This window comes from Arthroderma uncinatum (assembly GCF_011692745.1).
Source record: "Arthroderma uncinatum strain CBS 119779 chromosome Unknown scaffold1, whole genome shotgun sequence".
Lineage (NCBI taxonomy): Eukaryota > Fungi > Ascomycota > Eurotiomycetes > Onygenales > Arthrodermataceae > Arthroderma > Arthroderma uncinatum.
The window spans coordinates 3,227,829-3,240,272 of NW_022983863.1; the positions used below are offsets into that span (position 1 = coordinate 3,227,829).

The 12,444-nt window shown below is 48.4% G+C and overlaps 5 protein-coding genes across 5 annotated transcripts; 3 read left to right on the top strand and 2 right to left on the bottom strand.

Moving 5' to 3' along the window:
* Positions 1 to 410: 410 nt before the first annotated feature.
* On the top strand, positions 411 to 2,042 carry GIQ15_00979 (uncharacterized protein; the record flags this gene model as incomplete). The annotated part of the gene is made up of 7 exons (XM_033548396.1): positions 411 to 458; positions 541 to 641; positions 741 to 994; positions 1,060 to 1,089; positions 1,146 to 1,195; positions 1,254 to 1,311; positions 1,378 to 2,042. The coding sequence occupies 7 exons, from the start codon at positions 411 to 413 to the stop codon at positions 2,040 to 2,042; spliced, it is 1,206 nt and encodes a 401-aa protein (XP_033409347.1).
* A 462-nt stretch (positions 2,043 to 2,504) lies between these two features.
* Positions 2,505 to 3,525, bottom strand: GIQ15_00980 (ubiquitin-40S ribosomal protein S31 fusion protein; the record flags this gene model as incomplete). The annotated part of the gene is made up of 3 exons (XM_033548397.1): positions 2,505 to 2,594; positions 2,665 to 2,945; positions 3,489 to 3,525. 3 exons carry the CDS (start codon positions 3,523 to 3,525, stop codon positions 2,505 to 2,507), a joined length of 408 nt encoding a protein of 135 aa, XP_033409348.1.
* A 360-nt stretch (positions 3,526 to 3,885) lies between these two features.
* On the top strand, positions 3,886 to 5,962 carry GIQ15_00981 (uncharacterized protein; the record flags this gene model as incomplete). The annotated part of the gene is made up of 3 exons (XM_033548398.1): positions 3,886 to 4,183; positions 4,239 to 4,903; positions 5,132 to 5,962. The coding sequence occupies 3 exons, from the start codon at positions 3,886 to 3,888 to the stop codon at positions 5,960 to 5,962; spliced, it is 1,794 nt and encodes a 597-aa protein (XP_033409349.1).
* Positions 5,963 to 6,602: 640 nt separating this feature from the next.
* On the bottom strand, positions 6,603 to 8,017 carry GIQ15_00982 (uncharacterized protein; the record flags this gene model as incomplete). The annotated part of the gene is made up of 2 exons (XM_033548399.1): positions 6,603 to 7,607; positions 7,679 to 8,017. 2 exons carry the CDS (start codon positions 8,015 to 8,017, stop codon positions 6,603 to 6,605), a joined length of 1,344 nt encoding a protein of 447 aa, XP_033409350.1.
* Positions 8,018 to 8,645: 628 nt separating this feature from the next.
* Positions 8,646 to 12,131, top strand: GIQ15_00983 (vacuolar assembly protein; the record flags this gene model as incomplete). The annotated part of the gene is made up of 4 exons (XM_033548400.1): positions 8,646 to 8,648; positions 8,711 to 8,737; positions 8,792 to 9,723; positions 9,776 to 12,131. The coding sequence occupies 4 exons, from the start codon at positions 8,646 to 8,648 to the stop codon at positions 12,129 to 12,131; spliced, it is 3,318 nt and encodes a 1,105-aa protein (XP_033409351.1).
* Between the last annotated feature and the right edge of the window lie 313 nt (positions 12,132 to 12,444).

Consider the following 12,444-nt stretch of genomic DNA (forward strand, 5'->3'; position numbering starts at 1 on the left):
GCTGGAGAGATAGCGCGAGCCTTGTCACCCGTTTAGCACCGTAGATGCGGGTGTGCGGGTGAGCGCAACAACCCAGCTTGGAAGCTGGTCATGATCAAGGTCCAGTTGAATATACAATCGTCGTGACCTGCCATGGGTGGTTGTCATTGGTATAATGATCAGTATCATGGTACCTGGATCAGAGGCGGAAAAAGAAAAGGGGGTGTGGTCCCTAGGCGCTCTCTATTTATACCCCCGTCCTATACTTCGATTCTTTTGATCTCTTCTCTCCTTTCTTATATAGTACCCTACTTGCCTTTATATTCTTAAGTCCAGATCGCAATTTCTACCATCCACACTGATTCCTCATTGCAGTTGAAAACATCATTCACCATTAGACAATCCTTGTATTTTCTCATACATCTGTCACCATGGGAAACATTGTGGGATACCGCTCCGTTGTCTACTTTGTGAACTGGGTATGTATTAGCAGTTGACGTTATGGTTCTCATGCTCCACAGTTGTCAGGAACAGTGTTTGTTAACCATCGTGGTAATTCAGGGCATTTACGGACGAGGATTCAACCCGGCCGATCTCCCGATCGATAAGCTGACACACGTCCTCTACGCATTTGCCAACATCCGCCCGGAAACTGGAGAAGTGTATGTCACCTCGAGTTCACAATCTTGTCTCATTCGTCACTCCTACAGTGATGTACAGGAAACATGAATTATCATTAACATCTCACTATTCGTCAATAGTTATCTCTCCGATACCTATGCTGATCTCGAGAAGCATTACCCGGGTGACTCCTGGAGTGAGCCAGGCAAAAATGCCTACGGATGCGCGAAGCAGCTCTTCCTCTTGAAGAAGCAGAACCGCAACCTCAAAGTCCTCCTGTCCATTGGTGGATGGACATATTCCACAAACTTTGCTCAACCTGCCAGCACTGATGCTGGAAGGAAGAAGTTCGCCGAGTCAGCCACCAAGCTCATCCTTGACATGGGCTTTGACGGTTTGTTACCTCTGGAAATATGACAAAATAGCGTACCATTGCTAATTCGTTCGATTCCACTTCAGGCATTGATGTTGATTGGGAGTACCCCAAGGGTGAGTTCCCCTGGACCCTCACCAGACTACTATTTAGTACTAACCTGCTGCGGTAGACGAGACGGAGGCCAACAACTTGGTCCTGCTCCTAAAGGCCTGTAGAGAGGTATGTTTGATTCCCCAAGACTACCAAGAGGCAACAATTTGGCTCATCGTGTTTATAGACCCTCAATGCGGCTCAAAAGAACCGCAAATTCCTCCTCACGGCTGCTGTTCCATGTGGTATGTCGATCCAGTTATGCCCAGCATCCGAGGCTGTCTTGCACAACTATTAACATACATATCTAGGCCACGTCAACTACGAGAAGCTCAAGCTTAAGGATATGAGCGGCCAGCTAGACTTCTTTAACCTTATGGCCTATGATTTCGCTGGAGCTTGGGACAAGAACGCGGGACACCAGGCTAATTTGAGGCCCTCGAAGTCGAACCCCACCAGCACTCCATTCTCAACTTCTGCTGCAGTCGACTACTACACCAACAATGGTGGTGTACCAAAGAGCCAGATTGTTCTGGGAATGCCCCTATACGGACGCGCATTCACCAACACTGACGGACCCGGCAAACCCTTCGAGGGCGTTGGCCAGGGAAGCTGGGAGAATGGGATCTGGGACTACAAGGTTCTCCCCAAGGATGGAGCTACCGAGCAGATAGTTGACGAGAGCGGTGCCTCCTACAGTTATGACAAGGCCAGCCGCACCATGATCTCCTACGACACCGTTCCTATGGTCGAGGCGAAGACCAAGTGGGTTATCGATAATGGCCTTGGAGGTGGAATGTGGTGGGAAGCTAGCGGAGATAGGGGTGGTAAATCTGCCACCAAGGCCGGCGGAAGCTTGATCGCCACGTTCGTCGACGGTGCGACTGCCAACGGCCAGAAGGGATTGGAGAAGTCCCAGAACTCGATCGACTATCCAGAGAGCCAGTACGATAACGTGAAGAAGGCCTACTCCTGAACCAGGAGGCCTGGATTACCTGTCCTTATTCGAACATTTTCCTTTTCTCTGTTCACACCTCAACGCCTGATTTACCCCAACACCCCTTGCGATGAGTTTTGGCGTCTAAGGAGATCCTTCGGTCGACTGGACTTTTCGTGCCTGGACGACGGCTGGATGTTTGCGTTACGACCGTTCATACCCACTGATGACCATGATTTTTGCTTTATGATGTAGTTATATGTTTATATCTGTGCATATACAGTTCGTGTCACTCGTTTAGATATTTTACACCCTCGAATGGATGATCAATTTTGACAAAGTTCATATCCTTTCATTGATGTTCATGAATCTAGCCTAGCTACCGAGAATATATCGATTCGAGATGGCAACCATCCACATCTGACACCACCAGCAGCATTTTTAACGGCTCGTACAATCCTATCATTCGAGGCACACTACTGTCGATGACTAGCCTTAAATCTATTTGGACTCATCGAAGACGTAGGTGAGATGGCACTTGCCACAGTATTGACGGTTGTGCATAGCGGCCATGAAGATACCAGCGCCACACTAAAGGATTTTCAAATTAGCCACCGTGACCACGGAGGTATATAGATGGTTGCATGTTGGTTGAACTCACCTCGGGGGTAGGGCACTCGCGTCTCAGGCGCTCGATCTTGCCATCACCATCAACCTTGTAGTACTTGAGCACAGCGAGCTTGGTCTTCTTGCGCTTGTGCTTGATCTTCTTTGGGGTGGTGTAGTTCTTCTTCTTGCGCTTCTTACCACCACCACGGAGTCTCAGCACGAGATGGAGAGTGGACTCCTTCTGGATGTTGTAGTCCGAAAGGGTACGGCCGTCCTCGAGCTGCTTTCCGGCGAAGATCAGACGCTGTTGGTCTGGGGGAATTCCTTCCTTGTCTATAGATACGTTAGAAATGACCCCTCTCCCTCAATTGCTAGTATATTTCGGCCGGTGCTCACCCTGAATCTTTGTCTTGACATTGTCAATGGTATCGGATGACTCCACCTCAAGGGTGATAGTCTTACCCGTGAGGGTCTTGACGAAAATTTGCATCTTGACGAAAGGCCTGATAAACGACGTTGGTTAGTTATATTTCCTTGCCAGCAGCGGTATAATACCAAGCGGGAAAAAGGAGCTCTGCAGAAAGCAGTGCCGTAGAAAGCAGTGCAGTGTCCCAACGTACCTAGACAAGTTGTCTTCCTCAACCTTTCAATATGCAAATGGTGGCGGGGAGAAGAAAGCTCTCTCCTCGTTGAATCTTTAAATGTTCGAATTTAATTTTCGCGAGTGTGGATCATGTGACCAGATCTATATCAGGTGACTACTATTACATAAGTCACCGATTAGGTTATTGCGCTAGTTCAGATCGGGCGTTGCCTGGCCGACGCGCTGTATTTACTTCCTCGACGGCCTTTTCGACCTTCTATCAGGCCTTGGACCCTTTGCCAGCCAGCGGAAGAGCATGTCATCGCCCATCACCTAGGGCAGCCTATCCATATATTACTTTTTCACCAAAAAGCCATTGAGCGCCCGCTCTTAAACTCGACTTGTTTGTCACCGCCCTTTCTACCAGTTCCTGGCTCAGAGTATATAGCCAGCTCAGCTCATTCGCAAACCGTTTTCATCTCAAAATACCACCTTCATCGTTAAAGGTCCTCGCGCTGGGATATTCACCGGCTCCGTCTCATTGTTGAATACAAGCTAGAGACGCCCTCAGAGGCAATGAACTTCGCTTGACATTCGACTGTGCTGCGGTAACTGTACTCGACCCAGACTAGATCAAAGCTATTTGACCATAGTTCGTTCTTCTAGCAGACATCCAGCAGAGCTTTAGCAATGTTGCAAAGCTTCACCTTTCCACCTGAGCCTGAGAATGCAAGGGACAGACATGTCCCGCCTTCCTTCAACAGGCACTTAGCCCCAAGGCCTATTGCACCAGCACCACCTGGTGGGCGGGCTTTACACCGCAGAGGCCTGAGTCTCGATCAAGGTGTTGCACGGCACCAGCAGAATGCATCGATATATGGACAGGAGGCGTTTGACTGGTCCCGATGGCTAGATATCGGAGACTACAACATCAATAACGCTTCAGAGAGTCTGCGGCCACGAACACCAATCCACCAGACTGATAATGGTAAGTTGCCATTCTCTCGTTTATTTAGAGCACGGCTAACGATTTCACGTACAAGAAGAATCCTTCCTGTTAACTCCTGCAACAACACCTTGTTGGAAATCAGCGGTCATCCCGCCGAGGAACTGCCGAACTGCGCATTCATCTCCCACCAAAAAGGCTCCCCCACCTCTACTCCCTCGAAATGTTGAGCCAATGCAACGAGCAAAATCGTCCCAGGGACCCGCAGACGGCTATTATTCTCAGCAAGATATTCCACCATTTCAAGATGCACCGCTATTTCAGCTGCCTGAGCATTTTGATTCTAAGTTGTCCAGGACAGACGATGACATCTTTACCGACCTCACCTTCCATCATGCTGAGAATTCAGACCCATTCACCTTAGGTGACCTCCCATCACCAATCATGACCTCCTTCTCGTCCCTCCACGAGCTCCCCAAACAACATACATCAGAACTCGCTGTCAGACGAGGGAAAAAGGTTCCAATTGCTCCAGCTGCAGCTCCAACTCCGGCTCCGGCTACCCTTCTACCAACGAGACCCAGGACTGGTTCCGCTAGCGGGTGTTCGTCTCCTATAAAAGCGGCGTTAGCACCTCGTGTCGTCACAATAGCTGATCTCAAACTCGACGCCAGTATCGATGCGTCCCTAGAGGAAACAGGGGTTACTCTTGAGGATATATGCGGCTATATTGAAGGTCCCGACCCAGCAGACAATAAGTGGGTATGCACCTTTGACGGCTGCATGAAGAGGTTTGGACGAAAAGAAAATATCAAGTCGCATGTCCAAACACACCTTGGCGACAGGCAGTTTAAATGTAATCACTGCAACAAGAGCTTCGTTCGAGGACATGACCTAAAGAGACACGCTAAAATCCACACTGGCGTTAAGCCATACCCCTGCGATTGTGGAAACAGTTTTGCACGACATGATGCTTTAACAAGACATAAGCAACGCGGGATGTGCAGCGGTGCATTTGTGGGTGCCGTAAGGAGAGCAGAACGACGTGGGAGACCTAGGAAGGATCGGCCTAAATTTGAAGAGAGACGGGAAAAGGCAACCAGAGCAAGACAACGAGAGAGGAAGAAGGCGCCTAGCCCGCCTGTCCAAGACTCTTCGTCGAGTTCATCTTCATCTGCACCATCACCCGAAAGCGACAGCTACGATGCCCCAAGCACTAGAGAACATAGTCCTGCTAAGGAAATGCTATTCCTCGATATGGACTCGATTGCTTTGCCTCCTGATGTTTTCACATTCACGCCTCCCGCATCACCCAGCTACAGTACCGGCAACATCGGCTCCCCAGCCCGTAGCTATTATTCAACGTCTCAAGAACCCGAAGAAAACCGACTTTGCCTATCTCCCTCGAAACGATACCTCGCCGACATCCCTGAAGAGATCCTGGAGCTCCCACCCCTTGACTGTGGATCTCCAACCCCTGTCAAACGTGAAAGCAAGAGAGACCTGACAGGGTCGCCATGCCGCACTTTATGGCCAGCTAATGCAGGGTCAACCCTCACTGAAGCATCAAGCGGCAACGACTTCGACGATGTATTCTCAAGCCAAGCAAGCACGTCAACATTCGATCCGGACCAACTTCCTCCCTTGGGACCTCAGTCAACCACAGGCATCTCCGAATCTGGCTCATCGCAATATGATGATGACATATTCCTGAGCCAATTAAATGGAGAAGGCGCCAATCTCGACAATGACTATTTCCCGCTTTCACTATCACCAAATACTGATGCTTTCTTTGATTCATTCACGACCGAGCTGAAATAATAATATGTGCTTCCGAATAACCTCCGCTTCCCTTTTTGTTTTTGTCTCTGATGTTGCACGTTTTCCCGTCTATTGATTTTGCAAGGCACCGCGGCGATATGGTGTATGTGGAGTGTCCAGTTTTCCAGGTTGAAGTTTTATAGATATCCTTTTGTTTTCCCTTGTCTTATCATAACGATTTCGATGTCAAATTTTCAGCTGGTCTCAATTTTGAATGACTTTTTTTTGGGATGTTTTTAACGCGCAAAGTTGTATGATAATTGTCGAACCATTGCACTTTTTTTATCCATCAGTCCTGGTAACAGCGTGGTCTACTGTAAGGCTCATCATCCTTTTGTAATTTAAACATAGAGGACATGGGTAGGCTTGGGCTCTGAAAACCGCTGTCACATTTTGCAGATATCCCCTAAGCCAAAAGGGTCGAGATCTTCGCTCAGGTGGGAACGTTTTATAAATCTAGTCATAATATAGAACCCGTATATAAGCATATAGCTGTATATATCCGTTATTCTATCTGAACAGCGCGTAAAATCAAGTGGTATCTGTACAATGATGAAGTGGGGGTGTAGCAAATGTTCAATAGCAGTGTCGGCCATATCGGCTGAAGGGGAATAAAAAATCAAAATGAAGAAGGGAGAGGTTAAACAGAGGGAGATTTCTCATCAACAAGTCTCTCCTCCTTTTCATTTGCAGCAGCCGCTAGTTCTTGTTTTCTCTCCTTCCAGAGTCTTAAAACTTCGAAGCAAACCTCCACAGCAATCAAAAGAATGATCGTCCATTCTAACCGGAGTCCGTGGGTCTCACTCAATCTCTCGCGCAGGACACTTGCAATCTCTTGCGCATAGTCCATTTTCTCGTTCAATACCTTGATCCTAATTCCAACATCAAGAGCTTTTCCAACCTGGTCGTAATTTCCTTCCAATCCAAGTTCGTGTCTGCTATCCCAAAAGATATCCGGCAAGGAGTCTGTCAATTCCGAGTAAAGGTTTAACTGTGCTCGTAGACTGAGTAGTTGTCCGGTCTTTCGTAATATGAAACTTCGTGTGTACGGCAGGCGAGATCCCTTCGATAGCTGTGTGGGTATATTTCGCGTGGAGTCAAAGTAGTTTAGTAGCAGGCTCTCCAATACGGCCAGCTTTGTACTTCGTGCAAGGCCCGAGGAGAATGCGATTTTTGTGAGTGCCGTGTCAACCGACGGTCGATTCGCGGGCTTGCTATCTAGCAACCTCTGGTCCTCGGCGCTAGGTTTTGTTCCAAGGATTATTACATCGCCCTTCATAAAACTGTTGTCTTTCTGGGGATCCTCTATATAATCGAGATCTTCCGTCTCCATTCGTTCTATGTGCGGATTTTCAGCTGCCGGTAATAGCACGGTCGTTGCTAGGTATGACGCAAACGTCTCGGGAAGGGACCACGACACGAGGGTCCCAGAAGGGAATATAAATATATCCCCAACCTCCTCAGAAGGTAGATCTGAGGATGCCAAGCTTGTTGTCCGTCGAATCGAATCAAGAGGGACTTGAATGTGGATGACTTGCGGGTAGAGCCCGGTTTCGAGGGGATCGGGTTCGTATCCTTTCGCTAGGAGTATTTCCATAACTTTGGCGATATCGAACCGCTCGGCAACAGCATATGCGGTGACAGTCTGTGACGAATTGAAGAGGTTAACTACTGAGGCTATTTTCGATCGGGATGACCAACTCCGAATTTGCTAACCTTTGGCTCAGGCGAGAGTACTTCCGGTGACGTCGGTTGTCGCCTGACATCTTTCGATATTTGCGCTTCAACAGCTGCACGCCGTAAGGAAGTCTTCCCGGCCGGGGATCGAGATATCCGCATTCCCCTGGGCGACCCTGACTTGCCCTGCTGTACCGGTTTCCCTACATCTGGGGATGCAATTTGCTGTTCAAACTTTCCATTGGAGGAGTGGAAGGCATTGCGACCCAAGGCGGCACCAAGAGGTCTGCTGAAAGGCGCAGTATAGATATTCCTATGACTGGGCTTCTTGAGCAAGGCACATTCTCTAGGCGCGGATAAAAGTCGACGAAGGAACATAACTGCTACGAAAGTAAGCGTATGGAAGGGTAATTAGCCCGTGAATCGCGGTATCAGATGCATACCAGCCTTCAAGCGTCGCGGCGGCTCCAAAGGGTTCTAACAAAGGCCGTTATACACAGCTCTGAAGATGGTGTACATAACTTGTTCCTTGATCGATATCAAATAAAAAGATGCCGGGGCGTCGGCGTTACTAATCATCCGGTAAGCTTCCCAAATGCCGCTTCGGGAGCTTGCCTTGCTTCTACTTCCTCCAACCCCGGATTCCAGGTTTCCTCAGCGCATGCCATGCCAGCTTTCATTCGCACTGGCGCCTTGTTAGATAAGATATAATCCCGGCGGGATGGAGGCCGCGGGCCCCAGCGAAGCGAGGAGCGGTAAACGGAAGACGCATACAGGGACGACGACCGCCGACGCAACAATCACAGATACCCCGAAAGATGAAGTCATGAGCGAGGAAGGTGAAGAGGAAGAGGAAGATGAAGATGATGACGAGGAGGAAGAAGAGGATGAAGATGACATGGAAGATGAGGAACCACGACTCAAATTCGCCCCGATTACACCTGTCCTCGGCCCGCTCTATCGCAACAAGGATGCCACAAGCACCTTCATGACTGCCGGGAATAAAATGGTATGCTATACGACGATACTACCACTTAGCTTTAGAAGCAGGTTTAACTAAGAGTTCTGTAGATTGTTGGAACCCATAACGGAAACATTGTATGCAGGTCATGTTCTTTCATATTCGCATTTGACCCAACTGATGACTTGTAGCATGTTTACTCCGTACCATTCTTTCAACGCCTTCGAGTTTATCACGCTCATTCAGCAAGTGTCGACTCTATCTCGATCTCCCCGTTCCCGCCGCCTGCACCCTCAAAAGCCGATTTCGCACCCATAGTGCAGACTGGTGGATCTGGGGCGTCTATATCTGAAAGCCCGAATGGCTCTAAACCACAGCAACATAACGTAATCCTACCCACACCGTCAAACTCGATATATATTGCGACCTCTTCTATGGACGGAAACGTTTGCGTTGCATCGCTAGTTGACCCAAAGGATGTGACCCTCCGTAACTTTGGAAGGCCAGTTAGCGCGGTCGCATTATCACCCGAATACAAAAGTGATAGGACTTATATTTCGGGAGGAAAATCCGGAAATCTAGTTCTTACCGTTGGTGGTCGTGTTGGAGCGAGCTCGAACGCGTCACTAGGGGCTGCTAGTCCCACAGGCTGGTTTGGATCTCTAGGTCTTGGGGGAAACAATGGAAAAGACAGAGTGTTGCATAGCGGAGAAGGAGCGATTAGTTCCATCAAATGGTCGAGATCTGGGAAATACGTTGCCTGGGTAAATGAGGAGGGTATAAAGATAATGCGATCCCACCTGCACTTGGAACAGGCAGAGGTAGAACATGCTTGGGAGCGGTTTGGCCATACTGACCGGCCACGGTCACAAATCTGGGATGAAATGGCCGGAGTATGGAAGCCCAGGGTTGTATGGATTGATGAGGATTCACTAGAACGCGATGATGCAGCTGGTGTACAAGAGGGCGAACCTGTTACTCAATCACAGCGCCTAAAAGATAATGACCCTGAAAAACTCCTTGTCGGTTGGGGAGGGACCATCTGGATTATAAAGGTGTCTCGCGGTGACCAATCAACGGGTATTGGAAAGAAGAGGATTGCCTCTGCTGAAATTACTACTAAGTCCGTTTTCCATTACCCTGACATGATGCCAGTGATTCTAACATTGTCGCAGACTACGAACCGATTGTATCATATCTGGCGTTTCGCTATATACCCAAAATTTATTGCTTGTTTTGTCATATATCATACCCGAAGCCGACGAGCCTGGAACACCATCGAAGCAGGCTGGCCCTGCTCGCGGAATTCGACGAAGGCAGAATGGTCTACAACCTGAACTACGCCTTATAGATATTGAAACTGAAGAAGAACTTAGCGGCGACATCTTGACTGTTAGGAATTATGAAAACCTCTCCGCTTCCGACTACCACCTTGATACACTTCCGATAAGCCGCATTGCCTCATCTAGCCAACGGGGAGCTCTAGAATTGATCACGTCCGGGCTTATTGATGCCACACTTTACCCAAAGCGGCTCTTTGGTTCCGGTACTAGCACTCGCAGCATGGCTAGCAGTGCTGATAGAGGATCCAGTTTTCAGGCGATCGGATCAGCTGAATATACCGGCCTACTTCATGACGGAAAATACAACAAAGAGATCGAGCTAGCTGCTACTCTGGGGGTCAGGATCTTTGTCCATAGCCCTTACGATTGTATAATCGCTGTCAAAAGGGGCTTCGAGGATAGGCTGGCGTGGCTTGATTCTCATGATCGATATGAAGAAGCTTGGGAGCTACTAGAACAAAACCCAGAAGCTTTTGGTGTAGCTTCAGGCGAGGCAGAGGTAAGCCCGCCAGGAACTCCGACCCCGAGTGCGCCAGGCCCTGTTCCACGACCCATTCTCGATAACTCATCCATCAAGTCTACTGGCCCCTCCAGTAATTCAAAGTTAGAGAGGGAAAAGCACCGAATTGGCGAATTGTGGCTGAAGCAGCTAGTTAACCAAGGAGAATGGGAAAAGGCAGGAAATACCTGTAGCAAAGTCCTTCAGTCTAGTGCAGCTTGGGATCATTGGATCTGTGTTTTCGCACGAAAGGGAAAGTTTGACGAAATCACTCCCCATGTGCCGATTGATATCGAACCTCCATTGCCATCATTTGTATATGAGGTTATACTTGGGCACTATGTCTCTCGTGATCGGGCCAGGTTCAATGAGCTAATAGAGCTCTGGCCATCCAATCTTTTCGAAACTGATAGCGTTACTGCAGCCATACAAGACCAGCTTAGTTCTATGAAGGAAGGGACGGAAGACTGGCGAAGTCTCCTAAACTGCCTTGCTAAGCTATTCTTAGTTGGAGGGCATTACCGCGAAGCCTTACGATGCTATATTAGGCTTCAGGACGGGGATGCGGTCATGAACTTGATACGAGAGTACCATCTGCTGGACTCTATTTCCGAAGACATACCTGGCTTTATTTTGCTTCGAGTGTCAAAAAGTCGAATTAAGACCACCCCCACGTCTGAGCTAGAAGAAGCTACATCGGAACCTATCAAGCTCCTTGTACGTGAGGCAGCCAACGGGATCGTTCATCCTGAGATTGTAGTATCACAACTACAAGAAGCGGATCTGGGCCTTTTCCTATACTTCTACCTTCGTGCTCTCTGGAGAGGGGACTTTGTGTCTAAGGAGGGAGATAAACCTAGTATCAGAGCACGCGGGCACCACAGGACCGACGCAGAGGCAGGTAAACTAGTTGCAGACGAAGGGAGGGTATTGATCGATGGGTTTGCAGATACAGTCGTTGAACTATTTGCAAACTACGATCGTCCTTTACTCATGGAATTCTTGCAATCCAGCACATCGTATTCGTACGACACTGCATGTTCCATCTGTGAAAGTCGAAATTTCACGCCGGAACTTATTTACCTCTTTTCCAAAACTGGACAAACGAAACGAGCTCTTCATCTTATTCTCTCTAGTCTGAAGGATATTTCGCACGCCATCTCCTTTGCCAAATCTCAGGATGACCCGGATCTCTGGGATGACTTGTTATCATACTCAATGGACAAGCCGCAGTATATTCGCGCATTACTCACAGAGGCAAGCACGGCAATCGATCCTATAAAATTTGTTAGGAGAATACCAAGTGGACTTGAGATCGAAGGCCTGCGAGAAGGACTTACCAGAATGATTCGCGAGCACGATATCCAAGCTAGCATAAGTCAGGGAGTGGCAAAAGTGTTAGCAGGAGAAGTGGCTATTCGTATGGCCACCTTACGCAAAGGCCAACGGCAAGGAATGAAATTTGATATTGTCCACGATGAAACAGATGGTGTGGAAGGCGCCGAAGGTCAGGACACCGATATTCAGCTGGGTGCAAATGGTGAAACAATCGATGAAAAGCAAAAGAGGGAATCAAAAATCATTCCGCCAGGTAAATGCGCGGGATGTAAGAATTCATTTGTTGAACAAGGTAAATATTTTCCGCCACACAAGGCATACAATATCTATTTCGTCTCCTGGAAGTTCTAACGATCCTCAAACACTTTATAGAAACGGAAACCATTGTCGTGTTCGCTTGTGGGCATATATATCACCTATCTCACCTTCATGGTCAATCAACACCCGAAGCACAGGAGGAGTCACAGGAGCAGGATTCACCTTTACCGAGACTTCACTACCAGCCATCCTCCATGCAGTCATCAATACTCTCTCGCACCGTCGGCCTCAAAGTTACCAATGCTAGACTTTTGCGAGATAAAATAGGAGATGGATGCCGAATCTGTGCCAGCTCCCTCGAGGCCACCACTTAATGAAATGATAGGAATAAAATACGAAAAGCCAA